The sequence below is a fragment of the Vulpes lagopus genome, chromosome 8 (genome assembly GCF_018345385.1).
Source record: "Vulpes lagopus strain Blue_001 chromosome 8, ASM1834538v1, whole genome shotgun sequence".
In the NCBI taxonomy this organism is placed as follows: Eukaryota; Metazoa; Chordata; class Mammalia; order Carnivora; family Canidae; genus Vulpes; species Vulpes lagopus.
This window is the reverse complement of record NC_054831.1, coordinates 25385337-25405422: the sequence shown is the minus strand read 5'-3', so window position 1 is coordinate 25405422 and position 20086 is coordinate 25385337. Positions and strand designations below refer to the sequence as shown.

General features: G+C 44.9%; 1 protein-coding gene and 1 long non-coding RNA gene across 3 annotated transcripts in view; one reads left to right on the top strand and one right to left on the bottom strand.

Annotated features, from left to right (window-relative positions):
• The window catches only part of FDFT1 (farnesyl-diphosphate farnesyltransferase 1), a 37692-nt gene extending 20008 nt beyond the window's left edge, over positions 1-17684 (bottom strand). The window contains exons 1-4 of one of the 2 annotated variants that reach the window (XM_041765416.1): positions 17483-17684; positions 8934-9031; positions 7841-8024; positions 39-167 (exon numbers count right to left, since the gene is read on the bottom strand). In XM_041765416.1, the coding sequence (XP_041621350.1) occupies positions 39-167; positions 7841-8024; positions 8934-9031; positions 17483-17581 (510 nt within the window). In that variant the 5' untranslated portion in view covers positions 17582-17684. Of the gene's footprint in view, positions 1-38; positions 168-7840; positions 8025-8933; positions 9968-17482 lie in introns of those variants that run through there. The other variant, XM_041765414.1, reaches the window with a different exon arrangement.
• A 257-nt stretch (positions 17685-17941) lies between these two features.
• On the top strand, positions 17942-19536 carry LOC121497445. Its single transcript, XR_005989462.1, has 2 exons — positions 17942-18111; positions 18721-19536. It is a non-coding gene; the product is annotated as an uncharacterized LOC121497445 (long non-coding RNA).
• Positions 19537-20086: the final 550 nt, after the last annotated feature.

The following is a 20086-nucleotide window of genomic DNA, read 5'->3' as shown; positions in this document are numbered from 1 at the left end:
GCAGTGAATATGCGACACTGCTTTGTAAAGGCACTAACCTTGTCCCACTCCTGTTCAGATGTTACGTGTTTATCCAAAAACTCCGCCATCCCAAATCCCATTTTCCGGCAAATGTCAACAATCACTGTTTGATATTTCTCAGCCAAATTTCTAAACTCCAGGGAGATCTGAAATGGAAATCATAAAACAGAAAACATGAAACATGCATTTATACTGGGAACCAACATGGTACGTATAGATCATAAAACAGAGCAGCAGTAGAACTCATTAAGACTCCCAAATGATTCATCTATAAGCCTAAAACCTAGGTTATGCTAGTTTTCTACATACTGCTTGTTATGCAATAATAAACTCAGAAACTGGGGATCCCTGCGTGGCTCAGCGGTTTAGCGCCTGCCTTTGGCCCAGGGCGCGATCCTGGAGTTCCGGGATCAAGTCCCACGTCGGGCTCCTGGCCTGGAGCCTGCTTCTCCCTCTGCCTGTGTCTCTGCCTCTCTCTCTCTCTCTCTCTGTATATCATGAATAAATAAATAAAATCTTAAAAAAAAAAAACTCAGAAATTTTATTACTGTTAAAACAGAAGCATCTTAAAATGTGAAAGCTTCTAGACTCCAGAGAAAATTCAACGTCTGGCTCTATACTCATCTTTCCAGTATAAATAAGGGCTTCAACATAAAGTAGACATAAATCTAAGAATTTTAGGAAGAATGTCCCATTTCAGACAAACCTCATGATAGGGAGGACTCATTTCCACAAACATGTATTAGGCATTTTCTACATAACAAGCTTTGTTCTAGACACTGGGGTTGCACAGTCTGGAAAGGAGCCGAATCTTAAGCCCCTGGCAGGTTTACATTCTACCAAGATCAGCCAACTGTTTACTATCATCACTTCTCAAATTTTCGTCAGGAAGTTAGTGTCTCCCCTAATATAAGACTACACATTTTAATTCCTTACACAACTCAATTTAGTGTAATCTGAGGCATGGTACCCCACATTTTGTTTTCATAGCCCAAGCTCTAATGTAGAAATCATATTGGTGGTTTTTAAATTCATTGCTATTGCACAAATATCCTGTTTAAGTTTAAAGAAGTGTCTACAGATGATCAAAATACAATATGGAAACACCACGAAACTTCTTAAAATGCTACAAAATATTAATAGAGCCAACACACTATACTGGAGACAGTTAACAGACTCTGTTAAGCATCAAAAGTGTGAGAAATACTTGGTCTATGTTCACAGAAAGCTTAGAAAAGCTTCCTCAGGAAACACCTATATTTAAGGACCTAAGGGAAAACCAGCTGATTGCACAGCCCCAAAGGGATTCAGAACCCTAAGAAATTTTAGGATTACTCTGATCAGCACCAACTGTTAAACTCCCCTAGAATCCACAAAGTCAATCCAATCTTTCCAGAATGCTGTTCTTTCCAGAATAGTGGTTCCAAGACAAAGCCAAAAAAGTCATTCTTTTGTGGATTGAAACAAATGAGCAACTCTACCAAAGGGTATTTGAATCCCTGAGTCCCCTTCAGACCCCATTCTTTCCACAGACCCTTGACTAGGTCACTCTATTTATAAGCACAGAGATCAGTGAGGTGGGGAAAGAGGAGTGGTTTAGATTCTTAACATCAAGCACTCCAAAATGAAGTAAACACATTACTGCTGAAGGAGAAACATCTCCTTCAACAACTCTGGAGGACTAAATATCTAATTCAAAACATGGAAACAAAAATATCTAGGAAAAAGTGATGTTTTCCCAGACACCAGAAGTAGGGTGGAGAGAGAACACTGCTGACTCCTCCACACTCAGCACCTGGATTCACATATTCTGTAGGAGTAACAAGCTCTGAGTGAGTTTTTACCGCCCCTCCAGGTAATTCTGTTTCACAACTATAACAGATTTATAGGTCCATGAGTCACTTTCTGGTGACTCAAATACATGGAGGAAGGATATCATGGTGAATCCACTAGTATAATGGAGGATGGCCAAACACCAAGTAGGGGTCAATGGTAGCATGACACTTCTATTCACCTATGAATAAAAATCCCCTATAAACTTTGGGGTGTTATGATCAAAACAACTGGGTAATTCTACCTTCTTCACTTATATGCAATATTCTGTTTTTAACCAATTTTTAAAAGGGTAGTAAAGTATGCCAGTGATTAAATGTTAAAACTATATTAACATAAAATACAAATAGTAAGTGAATAATGAAATATATTTCATAACTAATTCATAGCTCAATAAATGTTTGTTATTATTACTAGTAGCATTTAAAAATAGCCCTGTTATTCCTTAAGTTGTATTTTTTTAAATATTTTATTTATTCATTTGAGAGAGAACAAGAGAGAGCAGGAGCAGAGGGAGGATCAGAGGCAGAGGGAGAAGCAGGAAGCCTGACATGGGGCTCAATTCCAGGAGCCCAGGATTATGACCTTTGCCAAAGGCAAAAGCCTAACCAACAGAGCCACCCAGCTGCCCCTTCAAGTTGTGTTTAGGGGTAGATTTCGAAGACTACTAGTTTCCACCAGTACCAGGTAAAAAAGATATTCTCTAATCTAATCCATAACATACAGTGAAAGTTCTAGAAAGCCTGACTTCAAATGATATCCACTAATGACCACTAAAGCATAAAACACCAGATTATCTCAATGCACACACATTGAGGAAGGGCTCCCTGGGTTAGAACACTCTGTCTAGGCTTATGCCTGAAGTCTGTAGGGCTCAGGACAAGAGTACAAATGGAAGCCTACATACCATACTGGCTTACAATCTTAAAATTACCAGGCATACTAGTAACTTGTTAAACAGTGTGCTCTATTCTCCTGCTTTTATAAAGATACCTTCACCACAACCTGAAGGATTCAGGAGTGAATTTAAATTTTCCTTAGGGCTTTGTTCCAAAATGCAGTAGGGCAGAGACTGCTGATCCCCATCTCCCAGCCTGCACCCTCCCTTCCCACTCCCAGCTCTGTCTAGCACCAGAAGGCCTAGGGGCACCATCACTGTCCCCCCCGGAGAAGACAGGCCTGAGGAAACAGACTGCAAACCCGTGAAGTGGGCTCAGAGAATTGAGGGCAAGAAATTCCAGAAACCAGGACCTAGAAGGGGAGCTGCATAAACTCTGGGAAGGCACACTCCCATGGCCCTGGGGACCCCTCGTCTCTTTAAGTGGGGCCCCCAAAAGTGAGGGGCCAGGAGACGAAGGTCCTTCTTACCTCAGTCTAAGAGCAGTACTGTGTGAGTGAGGCCAAGTTATCTGTTCTGTCTCAGGACCTCGCCCAAAACTTATAGTACATCTAACCCAAGGAGACTGCTTTACCCTTCAAATTGTACATCTTGTCTCAAGGAGGTGCTGGGATATAGATCAGCATGTGCACAAAGCATTCCCTATGAAAATGGCCCTATGACTTTCCATATATTCCTATCTCAATCGGAATGACAGGCTATAAGGACCTCCAATCAAAGTTACATCCTCATGAAACACACAGCTTCATATGGTTCACATTCTTAAGGATATAAAAGGTTAACACCATCAAAACAGTGATGCCTGGCCTGTGCTCTCTGCTCCCTTCTACTCTACCAGGACCAGTCTCTTGTTCTCAGAAGGGTGGTGTCTATCTGCTCTCACCCTACTACCCAACATAGGAAAGACCGATTTAATGATGACATTTTCGTGAACAAACTTTCTTCCACTGGAATGCAGTCTTTATAAAGAAGACTGGTTTTCTAAGCATATTGAAATATTATCGAAACATTTACCAGCTATAGCCCCCAAATTATTCTAGCATTCACATATTTTCACACTCTTTCATTTTTGCTGAGTGGGTTGGGCTGCCTTGATTTTTAAAATACTTATAACATTTATCCCAGGACTAGACATTATTCAATTGTTATGAATCTACACAAGTCGAAAATAGTTTGGAAGAGTTTTTTGGTTTTGGAGGCTCTAGCTAGAATATAACTTTTTTTTCTTTTTAAAGATTTTATTTATTTATTTGAGAACACAGAGGGAGAGAGAAAAGGAGAAGCAGACTCTCCACACTGAGCAGGGAGCCTGATGTGGGGCTCAATCCCAGCACCTCAAGACCTGAGCTGAAGGCAGATGCTTATTCTTTCAGTTCCTGCCTGTCTTGGAAGCTCTTTATCTCTCCTTCCATTTTGAATGAAAGCCTTGCTGGATAAAGTATTCTTGGTTGCATGTTCTTTTCATTTAGGACCCTGAATATATCCTGCCAGCCCTTTCTGGCCTGCCAGGTCTCTGTGGAGAGGTCTGCTGTTACCCTAATATTCCTCCCCATAAAAGTCAAGGACTTTTTTTCTCTTGCTGCTTTAAGGATCTTCTCCTTATCTTTGGAATTTGCAAGCTTCACTATTAAATGTCGAGGTGTTGAACGGTTTTTGTTGATTTTAGGGGGGGATCTCTCTATTTCCTGGATCCGAATGCCTGTTTCCCTTCCCAGATTCGGAAAGTTTTCAGCTAGGATTTGTTCAAATACATATTCTGGCCCTCTGTCCCTTTCGGCGCCCTCGGGAACCCCAATTAAACGTAGGTTTTTCTTCCTCAGGCTGTCATTTATTTCCCTTAATCTATCCTCATGGTCTTTTAATTGCTTGTCTCTTTTTTCCTCAGTTTCCCTCTTTGCCATCAACTTGTCTTCTATGTCACTCACTCGTTCTTCCACCTCGTTAAGCCTCGTCGTTAGGACTTCTAGCTTGGATTGCATCTCATTTAATTGATTTTTAATTTCTGCCTGATTGGATCTAAATTCTGCAGTCATGAAGTCTCTTGAGTCCTTTATGGTTTTTTCTAGAGCCACCAGTAGCTGTATAATAGTGCTTCTGAATTGGCTTTCTGACATTGAATTGTAATCCATATTTTGTAACTCTGTGGGAGAGAGGGCTGTTTCTGATTCTTTTTTTTTGAGGTGAGGTTTTCCTTCTAGTCATTTTGCTCAGTGCAGAGTGGCCAAAAACAAGTTGTATTGGGAAAAGGAGAAAAAGAGAGAGAAGGAAAGAAAAGAGAAAAAGAAAAAAGAGAAAGAAGAAAAAAAAGGGGGGGGAAGAGAAGAAAAAGAGAAAGAAAAAGAAACAAAGGAGAAAAAAGAAAAAAAAGGGGGGGGTTGGGGTGGGGGAAGCAATCAGAAATCTAGAAGAAAGAAAGAAAAAAAAGCACAAAACAAAACAAAAACCAAAACCAAAACCAAAAACAACACGGGGGAGTATCTTCCGATTCTGTATACTTTAAGTCCCTTGACTTCCCTTGGAACTGGTCCATCTCGCTGGTCTTCTGGGGGAGGGGCCTGCTGTGCTGATTCTCAGGTGTGAGCACTTGGGGGAGCTGCTCTGCCCCTGCCTGGTGCAGGGCTCAGTGGGGGTTGTTCACCCCGTGAGGCCCCAGGAGGAAGCCACAGTGGCGGGGGCAGCTCTGGGACCCCGGAATCAGCCCCCGCAGTAGCTCCGGGGCTCTCCGTCTGCAGGGCCTGGGGGCTCCGGGGCGGGCCGCTGATCTGCTCAGTTCCAGGCAGGAGCGTCCTCGCTGTCCTGAGCCCTCCCGGCCTCTGCCTGTCCCTGGGGGAGGCCGGCTCCTGGGCTGTGTCCCGGGGCCCTGTGCTCCCGGGCCTGCGCTGTTGGATTCGCGCTCCCAGGGGTGCAGCCCCCTCCGCTGCTCCCCCTCCGAGCTGCCGTGCGCACTGCAGCCCTTAGGGAGCTCGGCGCATCTCCCCGGGGCGCAGTTCCTCTGTTACTGCCCCAGGGAGCCCGAGTGCATCCCCGCCTTTCTGGGGATCCTGCTCCAATTCCCCGGGAGGCCTTTCCACGGGGAAAGTTGGTGCAGCTCCTGCTTCTCCGGGACGGGGCTCTCCTGTCCTGGGGACACTCGCCCCGGGCTGGCCTCAGCCCGGCTCCTCGCGGGGCCCCTCCCCCTTGGAGGCCTTTTGTTTCTTTATTTCTTTTTTCCCCCCCGTCTTCCTACCTTGATAGAAGCCCGAACTCTTCTCACTGGAGCATTCCAGCTGGTCTCTCTTTAAATCTCAGGCCGAATTCGTAGATTTTCAGGATGATTGGAAGGTTTTCTAGGTAATTTGTTGAGGACAGGTGACTTGGAGACCCTACTCTTCTGCCATCTTGCCCCTCCCCTGAAGGCAGATGCTTAAGACTGAGCCACCCAGAGGCCCCTAGAATATAACTTTTTAAACTGACAATACACATCAATTATAAATGCTATGGGACCCTGCTTTCAGCACTTCCTCTGTGTTAGCAGGATTTCACAAGCTCATCAGTGAATGGCCATGGATTTCTAGTCAGTGGAAACCCAGCCTCTCTGGTCATATGAGAGGTGTCCTGGGTGAACCAAATCACTGGTACCTTCTCTAGGTAAGTGCTTTAACTCTTCACCTAATCATGCTTCACAAATTATTTTCCCTTTTTCTTCTTTTGAATTGCATTATACTGTATCAGCTCCACCTAATTATTCCTCACAGATCTTTTTCTTCTGGTTTGAACTTTATTGTATTTTATTTTTGTCTTTGATAGTAAAGACATAATCTCAGTTATCTGAAATAGTCCTTACTCCAAAAGGAGCCTCTCAAACATTCTTTTGTTTTTTGATTTTTAAAACATTTTATCCTTATTTATGAGAAACACAGAGAGGTAGAGACATAGGCAAATGGAGAAGCAGGCTCCCTGCAGGGAGCCCAATGCAGACTCGATCCCAGGATCCCAAGATCACGACCTGAGCCAAAGGCAGATGCTCAATCATTGAGCCACCCAGGTGCCCTCAAAACATTCTTCTGCAAAGCGTGGATTCCTCCCTTCCCCACTCAGAAATACTGATTGTTCCAGTAGCAACAGCCACATGAGGACTATTCTTCCCCTCAAATGCTAGCAAGTACAAAAAAGAAGGGCTTCTTTGGTCTGTTAGACCAAAGTCTCTGAACAAGAGACTTCATTAAAGCAAACTTTTATTTATAAGATATGAAAGAAGCACTTATTTGTGTGATGAGACATGCAAATACCAGAAAAGTAAGATCTAGTCACATATATAACATAACCTTGTCAACTTTCTAAAACTCAGGATTTTAATTATAACCCACTTAAGTCCAACAGAAGGGACTAAATACCTAATATTGATAGAATAATTAGCATATAGCAGGCACTCTCCTAAGTACTTTATATATATGAACTTATCAATCCTCAGAACTCTAACTTTACAAATGAGGAGGCTAAGGCAAAGAAACTTAGGAACTTGTCCTGGATCATGTAGTGTTAGTGGTAGAAGATCACCCTGCTTTTTGGTCCTCAACCCAGCAGCTACCTACCCATCATGAACAGTATACCCGTGCTACCAGGCTAAGGGTACCAGGAGCCAGTAGCACCCTATACTTCAGCTGTATTATATAGGCAACGAGTTTTGTGAGCAAGCCTAGAATCCATCTTTAATACCACTAGAATTAGAATGTATCTTTCCAAAGGAAGAAACACTGGGCTTCTAAGCAACATACTGCTAACAATAGGAGCTAATACCATTCTAACCTATAGTGACTTTTTCAAACCTCAGAACAATACTATGAGTCAGGTATCTATAGAGAGATGAAGAAACTGAGGTTTACACAGGCCACATCACTATGCACCAGTTAATAAGTGGAAGAGAAAGGATTCCAACCCAGGTAGTCTGGCTTCAGAGTTTTGGCTACCAGAGTTCTTAACCATCACATCATATCATACTGCCCTCAGACTGCTTATTTTATTGTTCTCTACAGGTATGAGGGCTGGCTGACAACTATATCATCAATTATAAACACAACCATACACAGAAGAGATTTGTAATTCCACTACCGTTGGGAAGTCCTCTAGCACTTGTCGATCCTTCTCCTTGCTCTCCATATACCGCCAGTCTGGTTCATAAAGGTAAGAGTGAAAGTTGTGTAGCAGTGGAACCTTTTTTTCTACACTGATGGTCATGTCATCTTCCAGAGTGTCCAGAGCTCGGAGGACCAGATAAAATATGCATACCGCATGGCTGTAAAAATGGAATTCATGTAAAATGCATTAATATAATGCAACGAACATTCCAAAATATTCATTTTAAAATGTCATTTATGCAAACCCTCCTACAGCCCTACTTCTAAAGAACTATGAAAGGACAGCCAAAGCTTTTAGTATTTAACGAAACATCTTAGTTTTCCTGTCTTGGATGGGAGCGATGGACTTCAGTGATTTATTTATAAAAAAACAAAATAAAAAACCTACCAGCTGTCACAACTGCTCACAGAATGAGTTACATTTAACTAACTTAGAACTAACAGCACAAATATCAACAGACCAAGTGTTTACATGGAACTAGTATTTTGTAGATAAAAAATAAAGTCAAAAACTTCTCAATGTAAATACTATCATACACCAAGGCTATTGGTCTAGGTTCATGTACGCAATCTGCACAGAAGCCGCTTGGGCTGGCTCAGTCACAGGAGTCCTCTAAGTTTGAGCCTCACGTGGGGTTGTAGAGATTACTTAACTAAATAAAACTTAAAAAAATAAAAAAGCAACTTCATTAGAATTGACCCCATATACTAGAATTGCAATGTGGCAGGCACAGTGAAGTCAAGAAAAAGGCATGACCTACTCGGAGACAGGTTCAGCTGCCAGGACTAAAAAAAGTCAATAAACACCACCCCCCCCCCCTCCCCGCTTCCCTGCAAGCTGGGCCCACAGGGACACTATTAGATGGCGAAGTGCCCGGGAGAGCATTCTAAAGTAAATACATGGGTGTTCCAGCTAGGACATTTCCACTGTGTTGGGGCATGCTCTCGCTGAGGCACAAACGGAGGCTGCAATGCTCGGGGCTGTCAGAAAGCAGCCTCCAGTGGCTCAAAGTCCCCTGGAAAAGCTCTCCTCCCCCCAAGTGAAAAGAAGCTGTCTGGCCACTCACCGCATTTCCCCATCCAGCGCCTCGATGACAGCTGCAAAACTGCGACTGGTCTGATTGAGATACTTGTAGCAGGTTTTCAGGCTGCTGCTGAGCGAGTCCTGCGGGCAGAGAAGACACACGGAGGTGGGGGCCGCGGAGGAGCAGGAGTGGGACTGGGGCAGGCGGCCGGCGGGCGGGCTCCGCAGGCGGCCGCACACGCCCTCTCCCCGCGCCCGGTCCTTGCAGGACCAGGCGGCGGGGGGCAAGGGGCAGCCGCGCGGCGGGGAGCCGGTGCCCGTGGCCCGGGGCGCCGAGGCGGGGCTCAGCACCAGGGTCCGCTTGAACAGGGACATGGCCTTGGTGCCGCAGGCGGCCGCGGCCATGGGAAGCGCAGGGCCCGCGGAGAGTTTTTCCTCCATAGACCCGAGCGGAGCTGGGAGGCGCCCCCCCAGGGGCGGGGCGGGCTCCCGGCGGCTCGGCTGCCCGCCCCGCCCCCCCCCCGGGGGCCGCCGCCCTCCCGCGGTCAGCCCCGCCCCCGGCCACCGGTGCCTGTCTCGGCGTCCGGCCTCCCCTGTTCCCGGGAGCACGGGCGGCTGGCGGAGCCCGGTCCTCTCCTGGAAGCTGGCTTCTCCTCCCGGTGCCACGAGCTCTCCTTCACCAGACTGGAGTCTGGCTCCGCTGAACCCTCCACTCTTGTACTTCTGTGTCTATTCCCGCATCGCCCAATTTTAGCAAGAATCCTGCTACTGATCACCCTGCCTATCCGACGGAGTTCCTCATTCCCCGTCATCCCATCGCCCTGGGCTGCTTCCAGCAAGAATGCAGCTAGGTTAGGTCATTTGGTGAAAACATCCCTCACCCCAGACATGCCGTCTTCGTCATTTCCATCCACCGACTCGTCCACTCTGCTCCTTAGCTAGAAATTCCCACTTGTCCTTGTATTCGGAACTGAGCCCAGTTCTATATACGCAGGTCTCTTTTCCCCTATTGCAGTGGCTATTCTGAATAAAACCTACTTTTACTGCTTTAACTACCACCTCTGGCTTTCTATTATTATTATTATTATTATTATTATTATTATTATTATTATTATTATCATCATTCATTAGAGACACACACAAAGAAATAGAGGGGGGGGGGCAGAGACACAGGCAGAGGGAGAAGCAGGCTCCATGCAGGGAGCCGATGCGGGACTCCATCCCAGGTCCCCAGGATCGCCCTGGGCCACAGGCGGCGCTAAACCGATGAGCTACCCAGGGATCCCTCACCTCTGGCTTTTCTTTAACACCTGTTAATCGTCTTCTATCCTCTGGAATGCTATTACTTTTAACATTTCAATCGCCTTTTTTTTTTTTTTAAAGAAGATTTTATTTATTCATGAGAGACAGAGAGAGATAGAGAGGCAGAGACACAGGCAGAGGGAGAAGCAGGCTCCAAGTAGGGAGCTCGATGGGGACTCGATCACCAGGAGTCCAGGATCACACCCTGAGCAGAAGGCAGGCACTTAATCGCTGAGCCACCCAGGCGTCCCCCAATTGTCTTTTTCTTTCAAATGAGTGACCTGTAGTGAACAGCTTTCTGAACTCTACTACTCTTCCCTAAGGAAAACAAGAATCATTTTTCCAGGGGGAAAAAAAAAGTGCCATATTTTCAAAGCAAGTATATCTGAAAGAATTGCTGGCTGTGTGTGTTTTATAGAGACTTTAATTTTAGAGCTTTTTTTACGTTAGCAGGAAAACATTAGAAAATACAAAGTTCCCATATATCCTCCCAACCCCTCTCCCATTCGGTCTCCCTCACTCTTTTTAAGAGAAGGAAAACATTTGAAATGTCTAACAGGAGAGTGGTTAATATCTATATGGTATATCCACTGGTGGAAATATACTATAGTCACTTTGGAATGTCAACAGTGAACTCTGAACCCTGGTGGACCCATGTTCTTTTTATGTGTGTATTAGTGCCTGAATATCTTATTATGGATGCCTATCCTACATCAAGAAAGTAAGGCTTTAAAAAAAATTACATAATCATGAGAATTTCATTTCCTTGCCATAGTCAATAAAAAGTTATTAGTAAAAATTAATATTTAGCACCATAAATTAGTAAAATAATTTCACACAGTATCTGGCATATAACTATACTGAGTGAAGGTTTGATGAATAAATGAATACGTTCAGAGTATTTAAAAACCATTCACTAACTCCTTCCCTCTCAAGTGCGGAAAGGCCAGGCTTAGCAGTCAAGTAAAATAAAATAACAGCTACTACTAAGCTCTATGGCAGGTCTTCACCTAAGCTGTTGTTACCAGGCCAGAATGCTTCCTTTCACTGCACTACCAAATGTTTTAATCCTCAGCTATAATTAATGGCTTGGGGGCTGATTTCTAACCATAAACTGAAACAAAAGACGTGAGGTTTTTGAAGAACAGCAACTTTAAGGAATACCAAAGGCTGCTTACCAACACTCCTCCACTCTTAAAATGAGCAAGGTCAATAAATCCCTTCCTTTGCCTTCTTCCCTCATCATTCTTTCTTCTGTCACCTATCTGTTTCAGTTCCTCACTCTGCAACAAAGAATTTCCTCAAACTACCAAGAAGATACAGGAAGGTATAACTATCTAACACTGGAAAACTCGACTCACTGTGAAAATTTCCAGTGCTTGATTCCCATGAGCTGCTGGGGGGGAGGGGAGATGTAGAAAAAAAACTAGAGCTAACTGCTTGCCTGTCCCTAGAGCCTTCTGATGTTTTCCACTGGTGTGTGAGATGAAGTGTGCTCCTGAGAACCCTCAAGTGGGGGAGAAACAGGGATGGAGGGCATTTGGAGGAAGAGTGTGCAGTGGCTAGAAGTACAAAGACTCAACTCCCAGGACTGGGACTCTAGCCTCAAACTGAAAGAATGGCTACTACCATTCCCACAGCTTTCCTTAAGACTTTAACACAGATTCCTCAGAATGGGGAGAAATCCCACAAACATAACCAATTTTATGTAATAATAAAATTACAAACTATCACTTACTGGGCAACTACTACAGGCCAAGCAAAATATAAATATTACCTTTCATCCTTAAAAAATCCTTTAAGGAAGATATTACAGACCTACATCCACTTTCATTCAAACTTCATGGCCAGATGTACAGCAGAATTCAGAATTTTTAATGTTTTAGAAAACAGGCAATAAGATGTAAATATGGCCCCAACCTCTATAGAGTAATATTCCATAATTAATTGTTAGTATTTCTTTAGCAAAATCTTTGAATATTTGTACTAAGCCAGGGTCACTTCAGTTCAGGGTAGCTTTGCTGCCACATGACTTTGAGGTAGATATGAAAACATTCCTCATCTTTAGACCATTTACGCATTGGGAAATTGTGGTTAAGGGCCTGTGATCAATATCTCTATTTTATAGATGAAGACACTGTTGCCTGGAGGTTAAATTACCAAGAGTTATTCAGCTAAGAGTTAGGATTTAGACTTGAAAGAAGCCAGAAATGCACAATTACGAAACACCTTTTACCATGATCTGCCCTTTTTTAAAAAAATATTTTATTTATTTATTCATGAGAGACCCACAGAGACAGAGAGAGAGAGAGAGAGAGAGAGGCAGAGACACAGGCAGAGGGAGAAGCAGGCTCCATGTAGGGAGCCAGATGTGGGACTCAATCACACCCCAGGCTGAAGGCGGCGCCAAACCACTGGGCCACCAGGGCTGCCCATGACGTGCCCTCTGATCACACAACTTGCAGATGGCAATTCTAAAAATTCAGTATAAATTTTTTTTTAATTTTTATTTATTTATGATAGTCACGGAGAGATAGAGAGAGAGGCAGAGACACAGGCAGAGGGAGAAGCAGGCTCCATGCACCGGGAGCCCGATGTGGGATTCGATCCCGGGTCTCCAGGATCGCGCCCTGGGCCAAAGGCAGGCGCCAAACCCCTGCGCCACCCAGGGATCCCTAAAAATTCAGTATAAATCAAGTTTACTGAATCCTGAATTTTTATAGCTAAATTCTTCCATGATAGAAACAGCTAACCATCAATATCTTCTAAATGCACATTTCTCCCCAGTTTTTACTTAACTTAAAAGAGAAACTGGGATGTCTGGGTTGCTCAGTGGTTGAGAGTCTGCCTTTGGCTCAGGGCATGATCCCGGGGTCTTGGGATAGAGTCCCACATCCAGCTTCCCACAGGGACCCTGCTTCTCCCTCTGCCTATGTCTCAGCCTCTCTGTGTCTCTCATGAATAAATAAAATCTTAAAAAAAAAAAAAAGTAGAAGAAAGAGATAGAGAAACTAATGGGGGTGCCTAGGTGGCTCAGTCAGTTAAGCATCTGCCTTCAGGTCAGGTCATGATCCCAAGGTCCTGGGATTGAGCAGAATGTGGGCTCCCTGCTCAGTGGGGAGCCTGCTTCTCCCTCTTCCCCTCCTCCTATTCATGTGCTCTCTCACTCTCTCTCTCAATCTCTCAAAGAAAATCTTTAAAAAGAGAGAGAAGCTAAGATCATGTTAAGCAAAGGAAAATGTGTTCCTATGCTTCCTCTATTCAACTATTCTCTTTTTTAATGGCTCTAGGGGGCTTAAAAAGGGCTCAGAAAAACTGCAAGCAACAAAACAAATAATATTGTACTTACTGCTCATCAAATCTTAGAGCTAGAAGAGTCTCACTTAAAAAAAAAAAATCAAGAGATTATAACGTGGAAAGTCTTTCTCCTACGCCCTTACCACTTTTCTCTCTATGTGTGACCAATGCTACTGTTTTCTCCAATGGTCTTATTTTATAGAAAGAAAAACGAATCTCAGAGAATTCAAGTCTCTGGACCCAAATCACAACCCTATAAATTGTGTCCCCTGACTTTAGACACATAGATCCTTTGCCCCGTTATTTTTCTTTGTAGTGTTTACCTCCACCTGAAATGTTACATACATTAGACTCTTGAACAATGTGGGGATAAGGAACATGGGCCACCTCCCACAGCTGAAAATCTGCCTATAACTTTTGACTCCCCCAAAACATAATTACTCATAGCCTGCTATGACCAGTAGTCTTACCAAAACATAAACAGTGATTAACACTTAGGTTTTTGTATGTTATATGTATTATATACTGTATTCTTACAATAAAGTAAGCTTGAGAAAATATTAAGAGAAAATACATTTACAGTATTGGACTGTATTTATCAGGAAAAAAAATCCATGTATAAGTAAATCCATACAGTTCAAAGTCACGTTGTTCAAGGGTCAACCATACTTGCTTTTTTATCATTCTGTCTTTCTCTAAAATGTAAGGTTCATAAAAGCAAGGTCTTCACCTATCTTGTTTACTTTTGTATCTCTAGCATCTAGAATAGTACTTGACACTGGTGGTCACATAATTGTTAAAGGAAGGAAGCTAATATACACCAGGTTTGGAAAGGAAGAAAAGAACTAGGAATTAGAGAGTAGCTGTATCACATGTGGGAGCGCATGTGACAGCACTAGGATCTGATCAGCAGTCTGGGGCCGTCAAACCTGAGCTCTTCCTTGCAGGCAGCCTCCAAACTGGGGGCAAGGAGGTTTTCAGACTAGCCTGGGTTGGCACTCTGGAATCACTATTTGAACAAGTTATCTGATTACTTTATGCCATTGTTTGCTAACCTATAAAAGAGCAGTAATAATAGTGTTTGTCACTTTAGGGTTGTTGTCAAGATTGACTAAGTGTGATGAGTTACAAAAAGGCCCCAAAAGCTTATGGCTCTTTTCATCACAGGATGGGGGTTTCTCTCTGCCTCCCTAAATCTAGGTCCCCTTTTTTGGCCAATAAGACAGCAGCCAATGTGATTCAAGCAAGGCTGAAACACTCCAGCTGCCACATGGGACCTCAGGGCTAGCCTGCAGATGATGAGACACATATGGCCCAGGATCCCCTTGACACTCCAGCCTGCTAACCAACAGACTGTCCAGCCACAACCCATCTATAAAACAGGAAAACTAGTACCTTCCTTATAAGGATACAGGAAGGTTTAAATAACAGATGTATAAAATAGTGCTTGGCACATAGTAAGAGCTCAATAAACATTAGCCATGATCAGGACACTCTTTATCTAAAGGGTAAAAATCTAAGTTTAAAAAGTCAACAAAGCATTAAAACGGAAGAAAAGGTTCTGAGCAAGTACAGTTAGGGACCTGAATAACAACAATTCCAAGTCCCCAGCATGATGAGACTACTTCAAAAAGATAGTGAACACTGATGCGCTGGTGAGGTGGGATCAGGAAATGGACTTTCGTTGCATATATCACCATTTTATTTCTTAAGAAAAGAAAAAAAAAGATGATGCAAATACAGCAAACACTATCCATCTAATCTTGGAAACAGACACAAATTGGTTACGGTATTTTCAATATTTTTCTATTTCCTTAAAATATTTTATAGTTAAAATGTTTTTTTTTTTTTTAAACTGAAAGCAGTCTTAATCTATGTTACATAGACATACAGCATCCATAAGAAAGGAATTTAAAGTTCTGAAATGACCAGACCACACTGAAAGGGTAGTTACTGTTCAACTGTGAACACCGGTCCACTGAACTTTGGACTTCAAAAGGAGAAAGATCAGGTTGGTAAATGATATGCAAAGAGTTACAGATAATGATAACTAAGGGAAAAACACAGAATATTTGGCTGGAATGTCAGTATTCTCAGAGAGAATATGAGAGTTCTCTTAAAACACATCAAGTGCTGTATCACACAACAAGGATTAGACTCTGGTTTCAGAAGGAGAACAGAGTAACGTAACACTTCCTAAAATCCAAAACTTTCTGGGGATGGAGTGGGCAAGTCTCCAGGGGTAGTGAACTGCCTGTCACAGGAGGTGTTCAGGAGACTATACAAACTGGATTACAGAATATGATGACAGGGGCCGTTGTTTTCCCCTCAAAACACACAGATGTGCAACAACATAAATATTTGCAAATAATGTCAGGAAAGCTCCAAAAACTCTTAGCAAGAATCTCTAATTAAACATTCATTGAGCAAGACACGTGAGCAATTTAAGCATTCCCCAAAAGATGAATCCTCTATTCCAGCCAGAAGTGAGTTCTCCCTTCTGTAAATTTCCTTATGGCAATTACTATACTCTGACACATGAAGCTTAACTTGTGCCCCCGCCTATTATTCATTAATTCACTAAAGGGACATCAAATAGGATTCCTATATCCCAATAGCTTAAAAACCCAGAATCTTAAACCTGAAAGGGATTTGGGGATCATAGAACCAATACACAAATCACCACAATACAAGACTCTGGGGCTGATATAAAGTAGTACCAGATAAAATGGCTGAGGAAGTTTCACAGGTTACTTGTTATGGTGCTCCCAAATTTTCTATGAACAATCTTACTTTACTGACCCGACAAGATGGTGAGCTCTTTGTACGTCTTAACTGTCTATCCATGCCATTCCGCCCTGGTGCATCAAGCATAACACCTAGCAAGGAACAGGTGTCCGTGCGTCCCTGTGCACTGAAAGGTGAACAGAGGTGGCAACGGCGGAAGCTATACCTTGAAGGAAGAGAAGGATCCTGAGTTATGAAAGAAAGAGAAATTTTTTTTTTCTGATGGAAATGCAAGTGTTTTGATAAAGAACACCAATTAAAAGTACATTTAAAACAAAGAACGGTACCTGTGATTTACCACTGGAGAAGAGAACTTAAACGTTTTGATATAACCCACTAATTCTGTTGAATGTGTCTTATTCATTCAATAATCACTTAAGAATAATTTTTCTTGTTGTGATAAATACCTTCGTAAGTATTCATTTAGCAAAGAATGAGGCAGATGAAATAGAAGTAAATAAAACCACGTTTGGCCTTCAACGGGCCAACAATGCTGCCACTCGACTGCCACTCGACAGATATACAGGTAGCAAATGAGAACTTGAAAGAGTAAATATGTGTTATTAAAAAAAAAAATACAAAAATACAAAAACAAAAAAAAACAAAAAAACGAGGAAGCGCTGACGAGTAGGGATTGATCAGACCGCAAGAAGGGAGGGAAGCTTTTGGAAGAAGGGTAACCTAAAACTGGAAGGATGAGCAACGTTTCATTGCAGAAAAGATAATTGTGGCAACATCTGCAGAGTTCTTTCCCTTGATGAAATTCTCTCCCACGTCCTCTCCCACTTAATCTACCCACATAATCTCAATCTTGCAACATCAAGACACACAGATAAACATCAACGCGCAAGGACAGAAGCATGAAGAAAACCTACCTGACAACCAATGCCTTCAAAGAGCACAAACATTTTAAGCACCGAGACAACTCGGGGGAGGGTGGGGGAGGGGAGACGAGGCCCGCCGAAGAGACCGGGGTCGGCTGGGCCCGATTTTGGGGTAAGGAGAGCGGAACCGAGCTGGGCGGCCGGGCGGGCGGGGCCGCCAGCGGGGGCGGGGGGCTGCTATCCCGAGGGACGGAGGGCGCCGGAGGCGTCGGGCACTCGCTCGCCGCGCTCCCCGCCCGCGGCAGCCGGGCCTGCCCGCCAGGCCCCAGAGCACCGCGCGCAGCCGCCGGCCCCGGCCGGGATGCAAGGATGCTCGGCCCACCTGGTCCATCTTGGGTATCACCTTCCGCCGGCCCCCCATCTGGAAGCGCAGGAGGTTGTAGAACTCCTCCGGGCGCCCCAAGCACTTCACGAACTCCATGCTGGCGGCAGGCGGCAGGCTCCCGGGGCTGGCGCTCTATTCCGGATACCTCGGGTGGACCCCGGCCGGCGCTCAGCGAAGGATTAAACCCCGGAATCGCAACGCGCGGGGCGGGGCAGAGGCGGGCCCAGAGCGGGGCGCCACGCCCACCTCCCCGCCCACCTCAACGGGCCCTAGCTCTCGCGCCACTTCTCGGGGGCGCGCGGGGTGGACTGACGAGCTCTGATTGGCCAGAACCGTTCGCACCAGGGAGACGCCGGCCAATCGGCTGCAGGAGGAGTCTGGCGTGACGACCGTACCCTCTAAGCTAATTGGAGGACGAGAAAGGGGCGGGTGAGCGGGATTGGTGCTTCTGTGGGGGGGTGGGCCTTGTCCTGCGCTTCTCCTCCGTAGAGGGTGGGGCGGGATCTCAGACCCGGGTTGGGACGCTGCGAGGTGGCTGCGGCGGCTTCTCGCTCCGGTGTCCTGAGTTTTTGGTGCGAGCCCAGAGGGCGAGTTCGCTACGACTTTGTCAGTCATCATTCCACGTGGTGGGTCCTGTTTGTCCTGCGGCCGCGCTGACTCTTCAGGGGCGTGCACCTCCCCGTGCTGTGTCTGCGCGAGGCCGCGGGACTTTATTTAAAGGGCGGGTGGGCGGACCATGGAGGTGCGGGCGCTTACTGTCCGCCCCGGGGAGCGAGGGCTTGGAGGCGCTGACCGCCCCGTGCAACCCCGGCACCCGGTCGGCAGTCACACCTGCAGCCCCGTGCCACCCCGGGCAGCCTGGCCGGCAGTCACACCTGCAGCCCCGTGCCACCCCGGGCACCCCGTCCAGCAGTGACCCCGTGCCCGCTGCACAGCCCGCAGAGCCTTTCACTTCTCGCGGGATGATGTCGCTCACTCCTAGAATTTCACCTCTAGGATCTTTTTTTTTTTTTTTTTTTTTAATATTTTATTTATTGCTGAGAGACACAGGTAGAGGGAGAAGCAGGCTCCACTCCATGCAAGGAGCCTGATGTGGGACTCGATCCCTGGTCTCTAGGATCTTTTAAACTGTGTGTCCACTTTGTCCCCAAAATGCATCAGAAGCGTTTCTACGACCTATGAAAGGCTGATGTAGAAATTTGTATCTCCATCTTTATTATTTTTTTCTTTTTTAGAGAGACAGAGATTGGGGACAGTGCACCAAGGGCCGAGGGAAAGAAGCAGACTCCAGGCTGAATGTGAATTCCCACCCTCTCCCCTCCACACTCTCACCCTGAGATCATGACCTGAGGCTACATCAAGGGTCAGCGGCTTAAGCAACAAAGCCAGCCATGAGCCCTGGTCACTATTTTATTTTTTTAAGATTTTATTTATTCATGAGAGACAGAGGCAGAGACACCCGCAGAGGAGAAGCAGGCTCCCCGTGGGGAGCCCGATTCTGGACTCGATCCAGGACCCTGAGCCAGCCACTCTCCTGATCAGTGCTTTACTGTGCTCGCCCTCCACCCACCACTACTGCTGATCCCCATCCTGCTCTAGTTCACCACCACCACCCCCCACCCCAACCCCCATCCCTGCCCTAGTATTTATAACAGGCTGATATAATACTAAGTTTACTTGTATGTTCAGTGTCTGTTTCTTCTTGTTAGACCTAAGCTCAATGGTTGACAGATCTTTATTTTGTTCACTAACACACCCCCAAGCATTTAGAACAGTTCCTGGTACATACTAGGTACACAGTGAACACTTACTGAACTGACCTGTACCTCCTCTTCTTTGATGTCCTCCAAAGTTATTACATCCCTAACTGAAATCTCTCTCCCATTGACACTTCGGTGAATGGCACTAGCAACATTGCCTAATTATCAAATCCTGATGTCATCCCTAACTCCATTCTCTTCCTACACCTGCCCTCCATCAAGTCTGTGGAACCTAAGAAACAAACATCTCTCATTGTAACCTCTCCTCTCTGATTCATCTTGTTTTAAGCTTCATCTTCTCTCCCAACTATTTTCAAGTCAACTTCCTACCTCTCTCTCTCCATGCATGCCCATGTGACAGCTTGAGTAATTTAAAACACACAGTTGTGGGCAGACGGGTGGCTCAGTGGTTTAGTGCTGCTTTCAGCCCAGGGCCTGATCCTGGAGACCCGGGATCGAGTCCCACATCAGGCTCCCTGCATGGAGCCTGCTTCTCCCTCTACCTCTGCCTCTGCCTCTCTCTCTCTCTCTCTGTCTCTCATGAATAAATAAATAAATAAAATCTTAAAAAAAAAAAAACCCGCACAGACTTGATTATATTACTCTCTTGCCTACAATTCTTCAATTTTAAATGCCTTAAAAGAAATGCCTTTCAAGATAAAATTAAAGATTCTGGCACTGAATAAAAACTCCCTCATTGTTTGGCACCCATTTTCCTTTTTTTGGATTTTCGCCATTTTCTATCCCATCACTTCTGGTCTGTATAGCCCTGATCTGGCCCTGGCAGCACTTGCAGTTCCCCAACAGGCCACAGGACCACATACCCCAGTCTCCACCAGAG